The sequence below is a fragment of the Ostrea edulis genome, chromosome 5, assembly GCF_947568905.1.
Source record: "Ostrea edulis chromosome 5, xbOstEdul1.1, whole genome shotgun sequence".
Classification (NCBI taxonomy): Eukaryota; Metazoa; Mollusca; class Bivalvia; order Ostreida; family Ostreidae; genus Ostrea; species Ostrea edulis.
Window position 1 is genome coordinate 73,358,320 of NC_079168.1, and position 21,415 is coordinate 73,379,734.

A 21,415-nucleotide genomic window follows, 5' to 3' on the forward strand; every position below is an offset into this window, starting at 1 on the left:
TAGTAAATAGAGAGAAAAATATTCCTTCTCAAGAACCATTGGGCCAAAGAAGCTTACATTTGCAAGAAAACTTCCTGACATAGTGCAGATTCAAGTTTGTTAAAATCATGACCCTTGGAGGGAAGATGGGATCACAATAGGGGATCAAGGTTTTACATATAAACATAAAGGAAAAATATTTTAAAATCTTCTCAAGAACCACTGAGGCAGAAAAGCTGAGATTTACATGAAAGCTTCCTGATACAGTGCAGATTCAAGTTTGGCCCCTAGGGGGTAAGATAGGGCCACAATAGGGAATCAAAGTTTTAGAGGGGAAAAATCATTTTCTCAAGAACCATTGAGTCAAAGAAGTTTACATTTGCACGGAAGCTTCCTGGCATAGTGCAAATTCAAGTCTGTAAACATCATGGTCCCCGGGGGTAAGATGGGACCACACGGGGGATCAAAGTTTTACATACAAATATCTAGAGAAAATCATTTAAAATCTTCTGAAGAATCACTGAGCCAGAAAAGTTTACATTTATATGAAAGCTTCCTGATAGAGTGCAGATTCAAGTTTGTAAAAACCATGCCCCCCTTCCCCCAGGAGTAGGTTGGGTTCACAATAGGGATCAAAGTTTTACATGCGAATATATAGGGACAATCTTTAAATATGGATAAAGGTGACTCAGGTGAGCGATGTGGTCTATGGGCCTCTTGTTATACGCCAAATGATGAGCATATTATGGGATACCAAAGAATGGTTGTTCTCAGCGATTTCATTTATATAGCGCACTCAAAACACTATAGATCTACCAGACAAGTAGGCCAGACCTACTCAACACTCTCCTCCTCGTACACAAATCCTCGCAGTCTGAACAATACAGTCACTTGCAGTGTTCACAACATTTCACTGTAGACGATCATTTCCTGGTCTTTTAAGCCATGGTACTGTAAATCCTTCTCGCTACGAAACAGCTCTTCCTGGCAGAGTGGATATGTAATCCTCTCTGGAGACGTATGGTGTTCTTTCACACCTTATTGCTAGGGGATGTCCGGGTAGCGTTGTGGTGCACACATTCGCTTTTCACCGTTGCAACCTTAGTTCGGTCCTCGCGTGTGTGACAATTTAATGCGGTCGCCCACTCGGGTTTCCCCCGGGTACTCCGGTTTCCTCCCACATCAATGACCACTTCTCACAAATATCCGAACACGATGGGAGACATTTTTTTAAAATACAAGTTATAGAACTTGTTCGTTAATCGTTGTGAAATAAAGTTTTAAACCTTATTTCTAAAGTTTTCATTTCGGACCTCCATTTCTGTGAAAAGTAAAGTTGTACTACATCAACCTTGTCTTGTTGAAAGATATACTTCAACTCAAGGGAAAACAATTAAGATATGTTAAGACTAGGTTATTCAGATATATGTGTATTTAACATTTACTAATTCTAATACTTATCCGATCACATTTTTCTTTATATACAATATATTCGTTAACGAATCGATAACCCTGGACTTGTGAAGATGATTTTAGAGCGATTCCATTCCTCTACAATAGGATTCGCGGGTAAATCGCCGCTCTAGATTTGAATAACATGGACTTGACTATCTTTTGCCGTACAGACAAGAAAAGTAGTAATATTTTCGTCCGTCGTAAATTTTATTCAGACATGTCGTATGTTGGAGGCAAAATAATGCGATTATGGCTGTCCAATAATACGTGTAGTGTAGCGATTATGGCTGTCCTATGACAGGTGTAGTGTAGTGATTATGGCTGTCCTATGACAGGTGTACTGTAGTGATTATGACTGTCCTATGACAGGTGTAGTGTAGCGATAATGGCTGTCCTATGACAGGTGTACTGTAGCGATGATGGCTGTCCTATGACAGGTGTAGTGTAGCGATTATGTCTGTCCTACGACACGTGTAGTATAGTGATTATGGCTGTCCTATGACAGGTGTAGTGTAGTGATTATGGTTGTCCTATGACAGGTGTAGTGTAGTGGTTATGGCTGTCCTATGACAGGTGTAGTGTAGTGATTATGGCTGTCCTATGACAGGTGTAGTGCAAACTTCCACCAGAGTTCGTTTGGTCTATTCGTAGGTGACGTAATGAGGCCTCGACGGGGAGTTTGAGGTGTAGTGTAGTGATTATGGCTGTCCAATAATACGTGTAGTGTAGCGATAATGGCTGTCCTATGACAGGTGTACTGTAGCGATGATGGCTGTCCTATGACAGGTGTAGTGTAGCGATTATGTCTGTCCTACGACACGTGTAGTATAGTGATTATGGCTGTCCTATGACAGGTGTAGTGTAGTGATTATGGTTGTCCTATGACAGGTGTAGTGTAGTGGTTATGGCTGTCCTATGACAGGTGTAGTGTAGTGATTATGGCTGTCCTATGACAGGTGTAGTGCAAACTTCCACCAGAGTTCGTTTGGTCTATTCGTAGGTGACGTAATGAGGCCTCGACGGGGAGTTTGAGGTGTAGTGTAGTGATTATGGCTGTCCTATGACAGGTGTAGTGTAGTGATTATGGCTGTCCTATGACAGGTGTAGTGTAGCGATTATGCCTGTCCTATGACAGGTGTAGTGTAGTGATGATGGCTGTCCTATGACAGGTGTAGTGATTATGGCTGTCCTATGAAAGGTGTATCGTAGTGAGTATGGCTGTCCTATGACAGGTGTAGTGTAGTGATTATGGCTGTCCTATGACAGGTGTACTGTAGTGATTATGGCTGTCCTATGACAGGTGTAGTGTAGTGACTATGGCTGTCCTATGACAGGTGTAGTGTAGTGTAGTGATTATGGCTGTCCTATGACAAGTGTAGTGTAGTGATTATGTCTGTCATAGGACAGGTGTAGTGTAGTGATTATGGCTGTCCTATGACAGGTGTAGTGTAGTGATTATTTCTGTCCTATGACAGGTGTACTGTAGTGATTATGGTTGTCCTATAATACGTGTAGTGTAGTGATTATGTCTGTCCTGTGACAGGTGTAGTGTAGTGATTATGTCTGTCCTATGACAGGTGTAGTGTAGTGATTATGGCTGTCCTATGACAGGTGTAGTGTAGTGATTATTTCTGTCCTATGACAGGTGTACTGTAGTGATTATGGTTGTCCTATAATACGTGTAGTGTAGTGATTATGTCTGTCCTATGACAGGTGTAGTGTAGTGATTATGGCTGTCCTATGACAGGTGTAGTGTAGTGATTATGGCTGTCCTATGACAGGTGTAGTGTAGTGATTATTTCTGTCCTATGACAGGTGTACTGTAGTGATTATGGTTGTCCTATAATACGTGTAGTGTAGTGATTATGTCTGTCCTATGACAGGTGTAGTGTAGTGATTATGGCTGTCCTATGACAGGTGTAGTGTAGTGATTATGTCTGTCCTATGACAGGTGTAGTGTAGTGATTATGGCTGTCCTATGACAGGTGTAGTGTAGTGATTATGTCTGTCCTACGACAATTCTTGGTTTATTGTTGTGTCACTACTTTTTTTTATATGAGCAAGGTGACTCCGTTGAATATCGTAGTCCATGCGCCTCTGGATTACACATTTTTGAGTCACCATGTGTGTTGAAGGCGACTCCAGTGAGAGTTTTGGCCCATTTACCTCAAGTGTCTGAACAAGGAGTGTACTAACTTCTTGGCCCTATTCAATTGGCATTACATCGTTCGTCTCTAATTACATGCATAACAACATTTAATCTCTAAAGGTTACTGCAAGACAAAACCATCCTATGATAGAAAGTATATATATTCAAGTTGCAAATACAGCTTTTATTCAAGATGAAGATTTACAACAACCCTTAACAAAAATGGATTTTCAAATAAATATGAAAAATAAAATAATAAACAATATTAAAGTAAAAATTCAGTAAATGGATGGATTCTTAACTGATACACTTGATTTATCACATAAAAAACATGAAATAAATATACACATGTAGAAAACTGTAAGATAAATGGGAAATGAATTAAACCCAATAATTTCATAAAACCGTAGATTTATGGACGGAATGAAATACTGAAGGAACTCCTACACAAATATCAGACATTTCAATGTAAATCAAATGTATCTATCAAAATAATGAAACTACACTGTATATCTGTGTAGGTTAAATTGACAGGTCTCTTCAAAATACATAAATGATACTCCTGTTGACAGCATTTTAATTAAAATATTACATGAACAAATGAGACAGTTTTCAAAGTACAAAATGAACAATTCATTTTTCTCCAGTAGTTATGATGTTTGCGAAGCATGAAACATTGCACAAAAATTATTATAACATTAACAAATAAAAGTATGGAAGGAGGAGGGGGTATTAAATTCCGATATAATTAACTCCTTATCAAAATATAGTCAAATTATGCACCTGGGGAAATATTAGATATTGTATAAGTAGAATTTTTAGTGAGGATTAAATTTTGGCATTATTAGCGACAGAGTTGAGATCCCTAAAATTGAATATTGCTAACAATTTATTCCATATTGGAGGTAATTGCTATCTTTCTTGGAATTATGAAGACACTAAAATTAGCTCTCGCTAAATATATATATATACCCTTAAATTATGGACAAATCGCTAAATGTATGTTTCGCTAAAAATACCACTTATACCGTAGTTGTAATTTCTGTAAACACATTTCCATTAAAACCAAATGAAATTTTACTCCTGAAGACAAAAAATTCCATTTTATGATTGATATTCTGATGTGAAACAAAACTGTTAACTTGCTATGGCAATAGAGTCTTGACCACATGGGAATCTTATCACAGAAAATACAACCCTTGATAAAAAGTGATGGTATGAAGGATAAATGTTTTTTTTCTCTCGATGTACAACCTGAAAAGCACATTAAATATCAGACATATGTCTGTCACACATCTACTGTAAAAGTGTAATTCTACCGAGACAGACAGACAATGCAGTTAGTGTTACCAAAGTCTTAGTAAAGTTACAAAGCAAAATGAACATCAGTTACTTTACAAAAAAAAAAATAAAAACCCACTGTAAGTTGATGTCTTAAATGGCATACTGTATAGGGGGGGTTGAATTCCATGGGTGTTGTCGTTTTCACAATTTTCTCTTTTCTAACACGATGGCGGTTTGCTGAACTTTGTATGAAATAAAACTTTGTGTGTGCAAGGGAAAACAAGAACCATAACTGTTGAGTCAAGTCATGTTGGCTAATGAAACAGCTGTCTAACAATAAATACAGGTCCTCATCCGCCAATTCTAATTTAAAGAGAACGTGGAAATTAAATGAGACATATACCACTGCTAATTACTGAATGACTATGTAGTATATATCACAGGAGACAGCAGTTTTCTCTGTAAAGGTCTACAGTGTAAACAACAACCACTAAGCCTTGCGATTTTACAGATAAAACTGCCGATTCCTGTGTACATATCTACTGGTAGCTTGGACTTGTACCTATAAAACAAAACATGACTTGTTTGAAAACTTAATCGCTGTTTCTTAAGTTCACAGAGTTATCGACACCATGAATTTAGCGAATATTTACAGCACAAATTATCTCCCCCTATACAGTCTGTTAATTTTCAAAGCTCTGTTTAACATAGTAATGACATAAACCTATAAAGCTCTCTGGTGTAAAAAGAAACCCAATCTATTTCTAGTGAAGTTTTCTAACATCTACAATCACCCTCATATGTACAGGTAATGTCGAATGGACTCCAAACATTTGTAAAATACATCCCTTCCAGGAATCTATCATTAACGGCAGTAAAACTATCTCCCTACTTCCTCATGAAATTATGGCGCCCAGATTTTTCTGCAGCCTCCTACTTGCGACGACATCCATATACTAGAACTAAAAGTCCTCGTCTGAGGTTCTATGGGTGGCTTTGGTCCCATCCTCTGTTTCTGTCTCCTCATATTCTGCATATTCATCATCATAATCATCATCTCCTCGCACTGTGGACTGATTTTCTGAAGATTCTGTATAGTAAAAAACAGATGATAAATGTGTGTTATAATGATGGTGTGTCATCAAACTTAGGCACTTCTGTACTTCTTATGATAATGTATGTTACTCAAGTGTCTCCACACACTGTTTCATCACAAAAGACGTCAAAAAAGAAATGTTCATGCAGATAGAATCATGAGATCGTAGAATGCTCATGCAGATAGAATCATGAGATCGTAGAATGCTCATGCAGATAGAATCAGGAGATCGTAGAATGCTCATGCAGATAGAATCAGGAGATCGTAGAATGCTCATGCAGATAGAATCATGAGATCGTAGAATGCTCATGCAGATAGAATCATGAGATCGTAGAATGCTCATGCAGATAGAATCAGGAGATCGTAGAATGCTCATGCAGATAGAATCAGGAGATCGTAGAATGCTCATGCAGATAGAATCATGAGATCGTAGAATGCTCATGCAGATAGAATCAGGAGATCGTAGAATGCTCATGCAGATAGAATCATGAGATCGTAGAATGCTCATGCAGATAGAATCAGGAGATCGTAGAATGCTCATGCAGATAGAATCAGGAGATCGTAGAATGCTCATGCAGATAGAATCAGGAGATCGTAGAATGCTCATGCAGATAGAATCAGGAGATCGTAGAATGCTCATGCAGATAGAATCAGGAGATCGTAGAATGCAGAGGAAGAACACACCACAGACAACTGATATAGATGAAAGTGGAGGATATGTACTATAATATTTTGAAATTGAAACCTTCAAATTTACCTTATTTAGTTTTTTTTAAAACAAGAAGTTTTTTTTAAAGATTTTATAAGAAAGCAATCAAAGAAAAAAAATAATACCCCACAAAATCAACCCCATGTTGTAGATCAGTCATTGACACATTAACCTACTAAGCTACCCTGCTAGGCAATTAGATTTCAAATAAATACACAAGTATTGCTAATACTGTAAACCAACTTTTATTTGTGTGTGAGAAATTTTCGTATCATTGCGAATATTTCTTGCTGCGAATCAGTTTGAACTTTATTGTATCTTGCATGTTTAAGGTAATATCAGTCGCAAAATTAAGTTTCCGTGAACTAGGTCATCACTGGTACTTGCGAGATAAAGTTGTTATGAATAAAAGCTAGTTTACAGCATTCATATTTTCATTCAGTGTTTAAAAATTAAGTCAACCATTGTGACGATGCATTATTCCTCCTTAAATACATTCTAGTGCAGAAGTTATGACAATGAAAAATATAGCACATAGCACATATATAGCTTCATTATGAAAATAAGGCATTATCTAAAAAGGAGTCTTGCTGTGAGTAATCTTTTCTTTCATCAATACTGCCTAACCTGAGATATCCTCATTCTGGGTCAGGGCCCTGGGTCGAGCTTGTGGCTTAAATCCCCCACTCTTCTGGCTACTTTGTGATTTTCCAGACTGGACAGAGTAATTGTCTGCAGTATGGTTGGATGATTTGACACTTTGATGTCCCAATGACTTGCCAGATTTAATGGATCTTTCGTCTGGGAAGTGAGCACTGCTGTGAGCCGATTTGGACGACTTTGCTGACTTGCTTGATTTCACGGATTTGTTTTCAGTGTTCAAGCCATGATCAGTTTTCCCAAATTCATCCTCTGACTGAATGATCTCCCCTGGACTTTCCTCCCCTTCCTCGTTTTCTACGTGTCTTGTTAAGTCTAACTGGTAGCTTTTCAGGGCCTGTGTCGCAGATAGCTCATCATTCTCAGAATGAATGGTGCTGAACATGTCCCCTGATGAAGTGTCTTTGAAATTGTATGTATTCTGAGAGTCTATGGTGGATCCAAACGTCTGTTCCCCTGTCCGTCCTCGGCTGTACTTAGTATGGAGGCGTGACCCCAGCGAGGAGGTGGTGTCCAGTGGGGAGTAGTCGGGACTCTCAGATTCGTCCTTGATGTCCAGATCCTGGCGCACTTGACTGAGCATTGACCGCATCTTCTCCTGGAGATAAGAACAAACAAATGTGTATCTTCCTTTTCATGAGCAACATCATCTATGCACTTTTAAAAATACAGTCCAATACACAATATAGTTTTCAAACGAAACATTGATATAACTGTATTGGTACATTTGAAAACATTTACTTGCTACAAGTAGATCAACAAACCTCATTTAGTTTCCCCTTTTTCTTGGCTATGTGCGACTCAAACACCTGTTTCAGCACCCTGAAATATCAATCATTAACCTAACAAAATGCAACCTTGAAAACAATTCTGCTCAAATATTTCATGTACAATGATATTATTTCATATATTTTCAAAACAACAATTAAGAATTGTTTCATTATTAAAAGTTGTTCCCCAATTTTACCTATCTGTGAACACGCCTCGGTTGAGAACATCATCAGTGACCTCCTTAATGAATTCCACATACTGCAACTCTTCTTCCCTAACACCAGAAGCAGTCAATGTTAGTGTCAACACTCAATACCAAGTACAGTATATTTCTCTTTAAAGTTTCATCAATTACAGCCTGAATTTAATTGCTGGACCGCATATAAGTCTGTACAAGAGAATACTTGAATAGATAAATTTTCATATGAATATGTAGGATTAGAGACACAAAAGAAGCCACTTTATATACATACCAACAAGTATTTCTTCACAGCACCACCCCCACCCCCCAAAACACACACACAAACTTTACACTGCCCTTCCCATAAAAAACAATGGATTATCAGAATACCCTCAAACCATCAATTGTGTAATATAAATAAAAAATTAAAAAAAACATTCTGTGATAAAAAGTCTAATTATTTTAGAGGAAGCTGTGAGGTGTGGCAATATAAGCAGCAGTGAATTTTTTTTTTTAAAACTTGAAGTCATGTATTCACATTTGTCTGACAAAACATAGTGTACATATTTATATTATTATTCCAATTCACATAGTAATAATCCCAGAAAAATAAAATGTGATGTGTGTACATGAAAAAAAGAACACATACAATAAAGGCACACTGTTACCTTTTTCCTTTGACTGGTTTCTTTAGATTGTTAAAGCTGAAAGATTAGAAAGGCAAAATAGTTGGTGCAACAAAGCAAGACACTGTGACACAACAGGTCTCAGAGAAGGAGAGCCTTGGGTTAGTAGACGTCCAATGAATTCATCGACACACTAACGGAAACAATCTGACAACAAGTAAGAAAGGCAACACCAAAAGGCGACAGATTAACTTTATTACAGCTATGACTAGTACAATACAGTGGTTTAATGTACAGAATTTCTCATACTTGAATTAAATGCTATTGAATCATGGTGAGTTACCTTGTTGAAAATCAACACTGGCATTACATTTGAATTTATGAAATGAAAGTAATGCTGAAAATCTGCTTTATGCAAAAGAGCATCCACATCTGTGAACTGCATAAGAAATATTCTACAATATTCAGGAATTAATACACAATAAAATCTGTTACATTTCACAAAATCACAGTACTTAGAGGTCAATTCAATTCCTAGCACTATTGCATGCTTGTAACAGTTCAAATTCTAACTGGAAAAAAAAATTGTGCACTTTAGACTAGAGTGTCAAACAAAAAAATCACAGTCATTCAAAATTAATTTAGTTTCACAATTGTCACATGTCCTTACAACAGCATGCCATGCTTTAAGAAACACATGGCATGCCAGCAGATCCTCATTGGACAGGTGAATGTTTCCTCCTGGGGTGTATACTGGAAAAAAATGAACATCTTTAAGGTGCTCAGGAGACCCAATCAATAAAGCTACTGCTTGTGTGTCATTTACTGGAATGTTTTAAGTCAAACATATCTTTCCCCTTAGTAACATCTTTCTTGTCTTCTTCCATTTAATAGTTTCTGCTAAATAAACTGTGTAAATTACCAGTACATGTATGGAGAAGTTTAAATTGATTTTGTCTGCGGACTGAATGTGTTGGGTAATGGTACTGTAGTATAAATCTAAATCCATGCTTTGTGGTAGATTATAGCTACATTCAGAATACACATCCTGTGTGGGATCATCACATTATCTACTTTCTATGTTGTAGCTAATTATTCCTCTTTCATAGAAATCAACATTTTCTTTTGGTTACGTGTCATGCTTTCTCTTCCGCGAGTGTTAAATTCTATAGACTAGAGTTGGATCAGACAAGCAGAAGTTGACCATGCATTGGGATACTGTTTATACATGAACTAGTGCAAGGAATGCTCAAGGTTTGAGTGCAGTCTACTACAATAAAATTACACAACAGAGAAGGGAAGAGTTACTAGTATTAAAGAAAGGAGAAATTCCCTATACTCACTCTGTGCTCAGTCTCTGGCTGCTGTGAAGTGATTTAGTTCCCAAAGATCTGCAATCAAATGAAACAATATAACAAAAAAATTCCCCAGCATAATTATTCAATGTTGCAATATGTTATGATATGCATTAAAGATCTGCAATCAAATAAATCAATACTTAAAAAAACATTTCCCCCAATATTATATGGGGTATATTCCATAATATAACCTTCTGTGGCCATCTCTGGTTTCGTGACTCATAGTGTTTACCTGTTACCAAACTGCAATTACACTAGTTGTGAGTATGCTTACATAAATTCAATTTGACATATTGTATTCTTGTGGTTCTTAAAAAGATTTTCAAAGAATTTTTTTTAAATATTCCTATTCAAAACTAAATGGTTCTTGTGCTCCGATTTAGACTCATCAGGTCATGGTGTGAACAAATCTGAATCTGGACTTCATGAGGTATCCTTACATGTTACCTGCTTAATAAGAAATTTAGAACATTTTTTCTGCATTTCTTCAACTACAAGGGTCATGGATTTTGACTTCCGGTACACTACATGATGTTTGTATATCAATCTGACATATCACATCCTTGGGGCTCCAGTAGAGAATTTTTCTAATATATAAAACTCCTCCCTATTGTGGTCCCACAGATTATGGTTTCAGCCCACTTCAATCTTCTATCAAACAATATAAAGCTTTCATACAGTGTTTTCTTTTTCTGAGTTACTAGTCTTTGAGATTATTTTTTAAATGTCCCACCTTAATATATATTTTCACAATTTCTTCATAACCCCCCTTCAAAGGGGACCTGCCCCTTTATTAAAATCAGTCTGGTTGAAATTGGCTCAGTGGTTCTTGAGAAGTCAAAAATATGGAAAGTAAACAAAGACAAATCATGATGTTTTTACCTAGGTGACCTATCCTCATCTGAACAAAATCAATTTAGGGAGACTGCTTTGAACAAAACATCTCTGCAGGAATTTTTTAGGGTCTGTAGAGGACGAAATTCTGCCCCATTCCCAATGCTGAAAATCAGGTGTTTTTCCCCAAATGACACGTAAAAATTCCCAATGATGATAAAAATAACGAATCAAAATTTTTTGTTTGATTTTCATTATGAACTCATAACTCTGGATATATCAGGTATTTCACCTATGTTTGTAGCTCTATTGCATTTTAGCTCGGGTGATACTCTATAAATATGTGTGACAAAAAATGTAGGGTAGCTATAACTAGTAAAATAAAATTAAAGTGTAGTAAAAACAAGAAGCCAATTTGTTTATATTTCAAAACTAAAGATATGGTAGATCTTCTAGTGAGGAACCCATGCCCTCTGACCATCCTCTGAACAGATGCAAAATCAACAAAACACTGAGTCAGAGTTTTTAAAAATGCTACATATTGACAGTGAAAAATGCTATTCTATGGAAACGAATTCCAAGGGTATAATTTTACTTTGATTTTAGAGAGTGATAAAGAAAATGAAAGTATTCAAAATGTTGATGATCTCTAGGGATTCAGTCTCCACTTACACTGGAGACAGATACTAATGTTCTTTGTTAAAATCTGACTCATGGCTTTACTGTCACATTTCCATCTTTCGTTTCTTCAGAAAATTGAATTCGGTAGATAAATCAATTAGTTTTGCTTCATAGACTTTGTAGGAATTATAAATGTTTTCCCAATTTCAACCAAATATCGCAGTTTTTCCCCCATGTGAATGGTCCCGGCCCTTGAAATCAAAGGTGAAATAAATCCTTGCTGTGGTGCATGTGGCCAAGTCCTATTGAAGAAAGTTTTCAACTTGACACAACAGAGTATTTGTTCAGATTTGAAGTCTATATCTTGTACCATTCAAAAGTTATGACCAAAATTGCTAGAGATATTGACAGACAGACCAAAAACAATATTTCTCATTTGATTTTAATCCAGGGTAAAAAAAAATCGAAAGTCACCTGCTGGTTTTGTTAAGGGAGCCTCCTGTCAAGGTCATATTGCCCGTCTGCTGCAGGTCAACCGAATCCAGCATCTGGTCTTCATTGATGCGTGACATTCCGGATCTGATAGTTCCACTCTTGGCACGGATTTCTGCTTTCATAGCCTGCTCTTTAATCCAGTTCATATTGTCCTTGTCCAGAGAGATATCTAGTCTGGGAACAACTTGCTCTTTTTCATCACTATACCTCGAGAAATCTCTACTCTGTAAAGACTCGAACATGAGGGTGTCAGTCATCTCACCAGACTTGTCAAGAGGAGCATTCCTGCGTGGCTTGGCTCTCGGTTTTGATGTGGGCGTGGTGGACTCCACTGTTTTGGTATTTGTAGTTTCACTGGTTTCCCTCTTCTGTGGAGGAGAGGTGTAGTACTTGCTCTGTGCTATGCGGGACACACGGTTAGATTTCAGTAAACGTGGAGTGAATGGCTTCTCTGGTTGGGTGAAGACATGGTTGTGTTTGTCAATGACATCCCCATCATAAGTTTTCTGGGTGACAGTCTTTGTAGGCATGGCTGTTCTTTCCAAGCCATACCTGGCAGACTGGACAGATCGAGCTGATGATCGGGCAGAGGCTGGACGAGGGTGGGCAGTGTGATCCAGTCTGGCCGAGTAGTACGGTGATTGGGAGGAGCTCCCTTGAGTAGCATTTGTGCTGCGAACCTGATTCATTGTCTTGGTCTGGAGCCTTTTCCGCATTATCTCCCTTACTTGTTTTTCAACCTCATCATCAGGATCAACATCTCCCTGGAACAGGATTAGAAACATGTTAATTCAATAATTTCTAAACTACAGTATTTCAGAATAAATACAAATATTCTATCACACATTTTTTTTCCATTAAAATCCTATTCCAGATTTCATGCACATTATTTGCAAGCATTTTTAAAATTAACAGTCAATTTATTAAAAAAATTTCTATCTAAAACCTAATACTAATTGCAGAAGAATTCAAATCTTCAGAAATTGCTATATAATCTGTGTTGCAGAATTTTGTTCATTAATAGATAAAATTTTCTAAGAGAATTACTATGGAAAAAGATATATAATTATGTAGTTTAATGTAAATAAAAATGCATTTATCATCAGAAAATACAAATTTGTTTCTGATGTAGCTTAATCAGCTAAAATTTCTTAAATACCATAACTTCAGAATATTGGAGTTGTCTCTCTTACTATGCAATGCAGTGGAAGGGTGTGTGGGTGTGTGATTTTTTTTTCAGTGATTCAATTCTGTGAATTCATGAACCCCCAATTGTGTGTAATTAAGAAAAGCCGTGAAAAAATCAATCCCCTATACAATATAATTAATTCAATAGGAAATTGATAATACGAGTGTATTATGCTTTTCCCTCATCTCATTGCAAGGGACTTTTTACAACATATATTCTGAGAATAGTAGTAAAGCCTACTAAGCAAAAAATATTTTGTGAATTAAGTTATTCTATACATTGATAGGACTGTTGTAACATTATTTTGGGCTCACATCACTTAGTCGAACTTACCCACTGATCTTCATCGTACATTTCATCATCTTCATAGCCTGTCATAGCTGAATAGGGACGCACAGGGTAGTTCACAGACATGCCGGATACTGGACGCTTGCCTTCCCTGGTGTTTCTGTCTCGTACTATAAATAAGCCATTTTAACAAGTAATAGTAATCATCTTACATTTTCTTCATATAAATATACATTGACAAACAAAAATACAGATTTACAATCACTAAGTCCAAACTATCAACATGATACATGTATTACATACAGAGTCTGCCCATCTAACTCCTCTCATAGTTTTCACAGAAGTACATAATCATTTCACACGGTGTTTTATGGGCATTGAAGATGGGTTAATTGCACAAATCTTTATTTTCTTTGATTTTAAAGGTAATTATGCTCTAATTTTTACATCAGAATTTAATGAAATTATAAAAACTACAGTAATCTATGAAACAAAGTTGCTTCATTAAACATACATGCAAAAAAGCTATGGTTGTAGAGATAGAAATGAAAATAGTTTCAAAATACAGCCTAACACTTTCCGAAATAAACCAAGTGCTGGCCATGTGACTGTCGTATTAGCATACCATGCGCTATTTCACCAATCATTCTTGGATAGATCTGTGCAGATTTAACTACCCCCCAGTGTTTTACACATGATCTAGCATAATGCATTTCATATGACAGGTCCTTATTCCTATATCTACATGTGATGAACTGGATACCAAAACTTACCCACACTATTGTCTTTCTGACTATTTGTGAAGAAGGCACACATAATGCATACATTATACAAATAAGGCCAACTAAAGATGTCCGAAAGTTAAATTAGACAAGAACGAACTTTTAAAATATTTTAACCTATTCATTTCACATTGGATGAAATCAAATAGTTTAATTTGCATGACATCATAAATATAGCACCATAATAAATACATTGATGTTAGTTTGTGAAACACTGATGCCCCGGATTACAACAAAGTGGAACTGTAAGACATTGCAGTTTTTTGAAAATTCCAAAAACAAGGTCGAGGTCACAAGGTCAACAAATCTGGTATCATTGGAAAGGTCTTCTCACAAAAAAAATGCACATGCATAATATAAAAACAGTACCTCTTACGACTTGAAAGATGTGGCTTATATTAGCATTTTCTTAAACTAGAGTCGGTCAAAGGTCAATGTGAATGTCACTAGGTCAAAGATTTTGGTGTCAATGGAAAAGTTTTGCCACAGGGAATACACATACCAAATATAAAAGCTCTGCCTCTTATGGTGTAAAAGATATGACCAAGGTTAAAGTTCTTTTTTTAAATTTCCAAAAAATAGGTCAATGTCACAAGGTCAACAAATCTGGTATTGTTGGAAAGGTCTTCTCACAAGAAATGTACATGCTAAATATAAAAGCAGTACTTCTTAAGATTTGAAAGATGTGGGCCATATGGCTTGTATTCAAATTTTCTAAAAGTAGGTCAAAGGTCAGTTCAGATCACCAGGTCAAAGATTTTGGTGTCAATGTCTTGCCATAAGGAATACACATACCAAATATGAAAGGTCTACCTCTTATGGTGTAAAAGATATGACCAAGATTAAAGTTTAGACAGACAGACCAAAACCTATATGCTCCCAAATCTTCGATTCTGTGGGCATAGAAATAATTTTATTAATAGTAGTGCATATGCACCTTTAATGAAAATTGAAGATTGCTAAACTTGTGTAATATTTGGTAAAATTTTGTACAGAAGGAACATTTTTTCTCCATCTGACTCCTTTCATAGCTTCCCAACTAGGATTTTATCAATTCATGCGGTGTTGCATACAGGAAACTTAATCAATTTCTTAGTTTGAATGTCATAATGTGATTTACAGATACTTTTAAACTTTATGACAACTTTATAAAGTTTTCAAGCATTATTTAAAGATACATGAATCATGAAGTGCAGTACAATTTTTAAATTTCAAGAAATTTATTCCATTTTTGAGAGCTATAGCTCATTTACCATTTCCTCAATCAATTTCTATATATACATGGACTTTTCTCTATGTCGTACTTTGGGGTTAGAAATTATGGACTTACACACTGCACTTTGAACTTGCTCAAGAAATTATGGATCCCTGATAATGAAGACAGACTCACTTTGTACTTGTTGTTAATTTAAGAAACATCAAGTGTTGGGCCATGGAGCCCTTACTCCTAACACGATTGAAAATTCATTTTCGATTTGATCGCGAGGAGCAGAGTTTTCTAATTCCAGTGGGGTTGGTTGTATTGTCAGTTTCTTAGTGCTTACCTTTCTGACTCGTGGAAATACTCTTCGGTGCTCTGTTGTCAATTGCCGCTGAAAAAGAAACCTTGTTTAATACCATATGCTTCTTACGTAGAATTTTTGAATTCTAATTTTATTTACGAAAACATTAATAACTGTACTCTTGCAGATTCCTCTATTTCTCATTATCAGTTTGATTATGGTTTCTAATGCAGATTACAATGTGTATAATTACCGTATAGCTGGGTTTTTTCCGCGGGTCTAAAATTTGGTAATTTGCTGGCTCAAAGGTATGCTAATAATTTTAGCGAAATAAATTTTGACGAAAAAGGAAGAGTAATCTATTTTCAATCTTGCAAATACTGAAGTCGCAATTTAAAAGTGCATATTTGGCAAGTGAAATTTTGGCAGAAAGCTATCTAACCGCTAAAATAAGCCAAATTTATCACCTCACAGAAAAAACCAGCAATAAAGTATACAATGCTTTCAGTAACACGTGACAATTTCAGACTGCATTAACAATACAACTATTACTAATGCAATACATTCCTTCCCTGATGTCGGGAGTAGTTCTTATGATTCAATATTATCATACTGAATATAGATGAAATCATATCTGTACTGACAATGGATCAATTTGACTAGATACATAAAGTACTTACGTCTAGCTTTAGAGATTTTGCTGTAGTGATTTTTCATGTGATCCATGACCATGTACTGGGTGGTCAGTTTGCTAGATGTAGGAGCCAGTGCTGTCAAACAAAACAGGTATGTTTATTATCATGTCACATTTTTCTTTTACACAGTTACACAATGGATGCTTGACATTTAAAATTGGATACCCCAGACCATTAAGTTCCCTCATCCCAGACCATTGAGTTTCCTCGCCCCAGACCATTGAGTTCTCTCATCCCAGACCATTGAGTTTCCTCGCCCCAGACCATTGAGTTTCCTCGCCCCAGACCATTGAGTTTCCTTGCCCCAGACCATTAAGTTCCCTCATCCCAGACCATTAAGTTTCCTTGTCCCAGACCATTAAATTTCCTCACCCCTGACAAATTAAAATGTTTCCTTCACTGTAATGTAACTCTAAAACAAGCTGTACATTACACTGATCTTTCATAAGGCAACATCTTGACACTCTCCCCCACCCCCACTAACACTTTATCTACCTGCTCCTGTGATCCTTATACATTGCACATGACCTCTGATTATGGATCGTCTAATTCATTGTTGTGTTTGGTATGTACACATGTGTATAGATCTATGGTTGCCATTCCCAAAACATACTACTTTGAGTAGTGATGAAATGATTGTCACAGACAATCGATTGTCGATCGTTTTTGGCTATGCAATTCCGATTATCGATTTTATTTTTCATAATCGATTGTCACCCGTACACTAGTTGATAACTAATCCGAAATTCTTCTGACTGTTAACCCCACTTTTATATCGTGACATGTGCGGGAGAGTCAGAGTGGACTCCATATTGAAAAGTGGGAATTCAGTGGCATAAGCTATTGTCGCTGCATCTTATTACAATGCATACAAACAAAAAATGTATATTTATTATACATTATATCTTTTCAGCAATATCCTTTAGCATTTTATAAAAATAATTTGTTTTGATTTTTCACATGCATAGAATTCATAAAATAACTGTTATATATGATATACTTGAAGGAGACAGTCCTTCAAGATAAACAGGTCAAGGGCACAAACATGGACTCTGAGTATTATGTGACCCCTGACTATATGTATAATATAATATTGTACAATATCATTATTATTATCTTTTTATTTCTGATATTGTATGTATATGGATTATTTTCTAATCCAGGGGGCCCCTGGCACCCCAGGTGAGGAATACTTTGGGGATATCTTCGGATACCTTATCCCAAAACTAGAATTATGTAATTACTTAATAAAACCAATGTTAACTGGGAAAAAAAGCTATTATTGCTCCATTGCCTACCTTTTACAGCTTTATTTCGCAGGTTTACTTTCCAAGATGCGAGGATTCAGTTATCGGATGACTATTCTACAAGTTAAATCATGACTAATGCGATGCTATTGCCATGTAAAAAGCTCTTAACACTGACAATATTTCTGTCATCTTGTCATTTGATTTCTTTGCACACGACGTCAGCACACAAATACACAAAATTCCAATTGAAGTCAAAGTAGTCATGATACTCATTCAATAACTGAATCCTATCTAGATTGGCGAAATAAAGTTGTAAAAGGTAGGAAAAGCAGCAACATTAGCTAAATTCCCACTTTTCAATATGGAGTCCGCTCTGAATCTCCCATGCACATGTCTCGATATAAAAGCGGGGGTTAACAGTCAGAGGAATTTCGGATTAATTGACAACTTGATATATATACGTATGTATATCCCAACTCAGGGAAACCAAAGTCAAACGTCTGAATTTTAATAATGGAATTTAAACAATGAGCGCCATGTTTGTAAAAAAGAAAATCAAATTATCATCATTTTAAAATATTTTTATCGTATTTTAAAAGCATTTCCTTCCACATGTATTACTCAGTATGCCTATGCAGAGCACAGATTCACTTCTGACACTATCTAATGGCATGCTGTTTGTACATGTTTTTTTTAGTGATTAATATCATTTTGATTAGATTTTTACTCAAAAATAACATTTAATATCTATAGCTAACCACAGCTATGATGCATGTGACCCAAATTTGCCAATACGCATGCATGTAAATTTAATGCGAATTATCTTCGCTTTGCGTTCACACAGAGCTAATGCTAAGTAAATTTAATTTGTATAAAACCGTGACGTAAATCTAAATTCGAAGTAAACTAATGCGCAGTAAATTCTCTGTGTGAACGCGGTTCAGATTTAATTCACATTAACATATGCTTAATGAGAATTAAATTTTTCGTGTGAACGAGGCATAGATTAAATATTTGAAAATAAGTTCTATTCACTTTTTTAAAATATCTACTATAATGAATGTTGAATTTAAATAATGCAACAAACAAATCAGTTGTCAGCTGTTACTATAGGATTTAACATTCTTTTTGAAGAATTTATCGATGTGTAAACTCCAGACATTTTACACATCGATAAATTCTTCAAAAAGAATGTTTGATTCTTATAATTCCAATGCATTCACTTCATTAACAATTGCAAAAATTTTAATAGTTTCCCCGCACAATGTTATTTGTTTTCAGGCATTTATGAATACATCACGTTTTCGGATTTATTGATGTACAAACTCTTGTTCAGCTTTATTTTTGTCCAATCAAAACAATTGTAATAAATAACATTGGAATTATTCTGCATTATTTGAAAATGATGTACATGTCTATGAACACCACTACTCATCTATGTTTATAGCTTATGACAAGGCACCTACCACTGCTCCTCAGTCCCAGCTGTCCTCTCAAATTCTTCATGTTGTTGGACATTTTGGAGGAACCTAAAATATTCAGATTTTCTGGTTAGTGAATAACACTCAGCGATATTAAATAAGTTAGACTAGTCACTACAAATGGATAAGGCCTTCATTAAAAATATTATTGTTTAGATGTACTCCGACCCAAATTTTTCAAGGTGGGTCGGTAGATGTAGGTTGTTTTTTTTTTTGGAATGTCATGAATTTGTTTTTTATTTTCTTTTAAAATAAGGAGAATTTTTTTATTTTTCAAGGGAACCAAAAAAATAATTTTCAAATTGCTGAAAAAATGATCGGGTAGGAGCAAATTTGACGGGTCAGTCGGAGTACATCAAACAAATCCATTTTTATTTTTGGCCTAATATTACAATTTTGAGTCACTGTCTCTTATCATATTTGCCCAGTAAAATGTGACTAGTGTTATTTGTTGTTAAATATTGTATATTGTTTTCATATTTGTCTATTAATTGTATGTTTGAACATAACAAGTGCAATCCACTTAAACAGGAATAAAAATGTAAATAAAACTAAAGAGGACACTGAACACATACAATGAATATTTAAAATAAAAATCGACAACTTAAGTATATCGAAAAGTTCGACTACAATGAATGCATGTTTTTGACAGCAAAGAACGACACAGGTCTGTAATAAAATAAAACCTAATTTTTTTGTCTTCAAGATATCAATATTCACATAAAGTTTATGACAAATCTACATTTACATTTGAAATTAAAATGGTGAACTAGCAAAAACAGAGGAAATCTGGGTAAAGCAGGTTGTGACTCGTTCATTCGAATCCCTTGCTTTGTAAAACAGCATTCTGTTTTAGCACATTTTCATAAAACAATTATCAATATGCAGCCAGTAATGATCTAACTCTATATTTTTTTAATTACCTGTTGGATCACTATGGACGCCCATTCCACAATGAAAAATAACGCTATCAAATGTCAGTCACCGCCATTGTCGTTTCCTCGAGCAACACAAGGGAAGTAACTGGAAGTACGCAATGGTTTTGGCGAAGTGGCGCGAAATACGAAATTTAGGAATACTGTTTTACGGCGTGACCGTGTTTGAGGGCGAAGCAAAAAGGTTTTGGCATTAGTATCTATATCCAAAACAGGACAAAAATAACCCGAAGTTAGCACGAGGACAGAGCTGTATCAAAGCATCCTAATTTTGGACATTTGATCCGCCTATATATTGAACGCGGGAAATATAACGCAATCGATGTAAACAGTACATTATGACGTCATATTCAGCGTCGTGGCACAATCCTGGCATTATCCTGTTATTAGCACCGCGGTGCTAATAATATTTGACGTTGTTGACGTTATTGACGTAAATATAAATAAACTTTATGAACTTTATTTATTGTGTTTCAATGAGAATTAAGCATTTTTTTTTTAATTTTTTTTTTTTGCATTTGTTTCGATGCACTCTCTAGTTAAATTTTTAGAAATTACCTTATTCTCAATGAAACTTATAACGGAATAAATGTATCCATAGAAACTAAAATTTGGCATGCAGGAAAGTACCATTTATTCCGTTATAGACAAGAAGAAGAGTATCTTTAGAATTAATTTCATAACGGAATAAATGTCATATATTTAGATGAGCAGTAATGAGTATTTGTATTTTATTCCGTTATAGATAATGTAAAGTAATGTTTCTGTAGAGTAGATTTGATAACGGAATAAATGCCATATATATTAAAATGAACACTAATGCATATTTTCACTTTTTAAGATGAACAGTATTGCATATTTGCATTTTGCTTCGTTATAAACAAACATAAATGTTTCTGTACAGTTTATTTGATAACGGAATATAAATTCAAGTTGAACTTTAATGCATATTTGCACTTTATTCCGTTATAGACAAGAAGAAATGTTTCTTCTAAAATTAATGTCACAACTGAATAAATGCCATGCATTAAGATGAACAGTAATGCATATTTGCATTTTACTCCGTTATAAACAA

General features: G+C 35.5%; 1 protein-coding gene across 2 annotated transcripts; it reads right to left on the reverse strand.

The window, feature by feature from the left end:
* Window positions 1–3,746: 3,746 nt before the first annotated feature.
* Window positions 3,747–20,675, reverse strand: LOC125649064 (spermatogenesis-associated protein 7-like). Of its 2 annotated transcripts, XM_048876276.2 has the most exons (12): window positions 20,329–20,675; window positions 19,391–19,453; window positions 16,660–16,749; window positions 16,022–16,069; window positions 13,741–13,865; window positions 12,198–12,982; window positions 10,254–10,301; window positions 8,953–8,988; window positions 8,300–8,377; window positions 8,097–8,154; window positions 7,300–7,930; window positions 3,747–5,957 (listed from the first exon to the last, which is right to left on the reverse strand). In XM_048876276.2, exons 1-12 carry the CDS (start codon window positions 20,351–20,353, stop codon window positions 5,830–5,832), a joined length of 2,115 nt encoding a protein of 704 aa, XP_048732233.2. In that variant the 5' UTR covers window positions 20,354–20,675; the 3' UTR covers window positions 3,747–5,829. The 2 variants fall into 2 exon arrangements, with proteins under 2 accessions (XP_048732233.2, XP_048732234.2); XM_048876277.2 differs by lacking the exon at window positions 8,953–8,988 and having other exon boundaries at window positions 20,329–20,674.
* Between the last annotated feature and the right edge of the window lie 740 nt (window positions 20,676–21,415).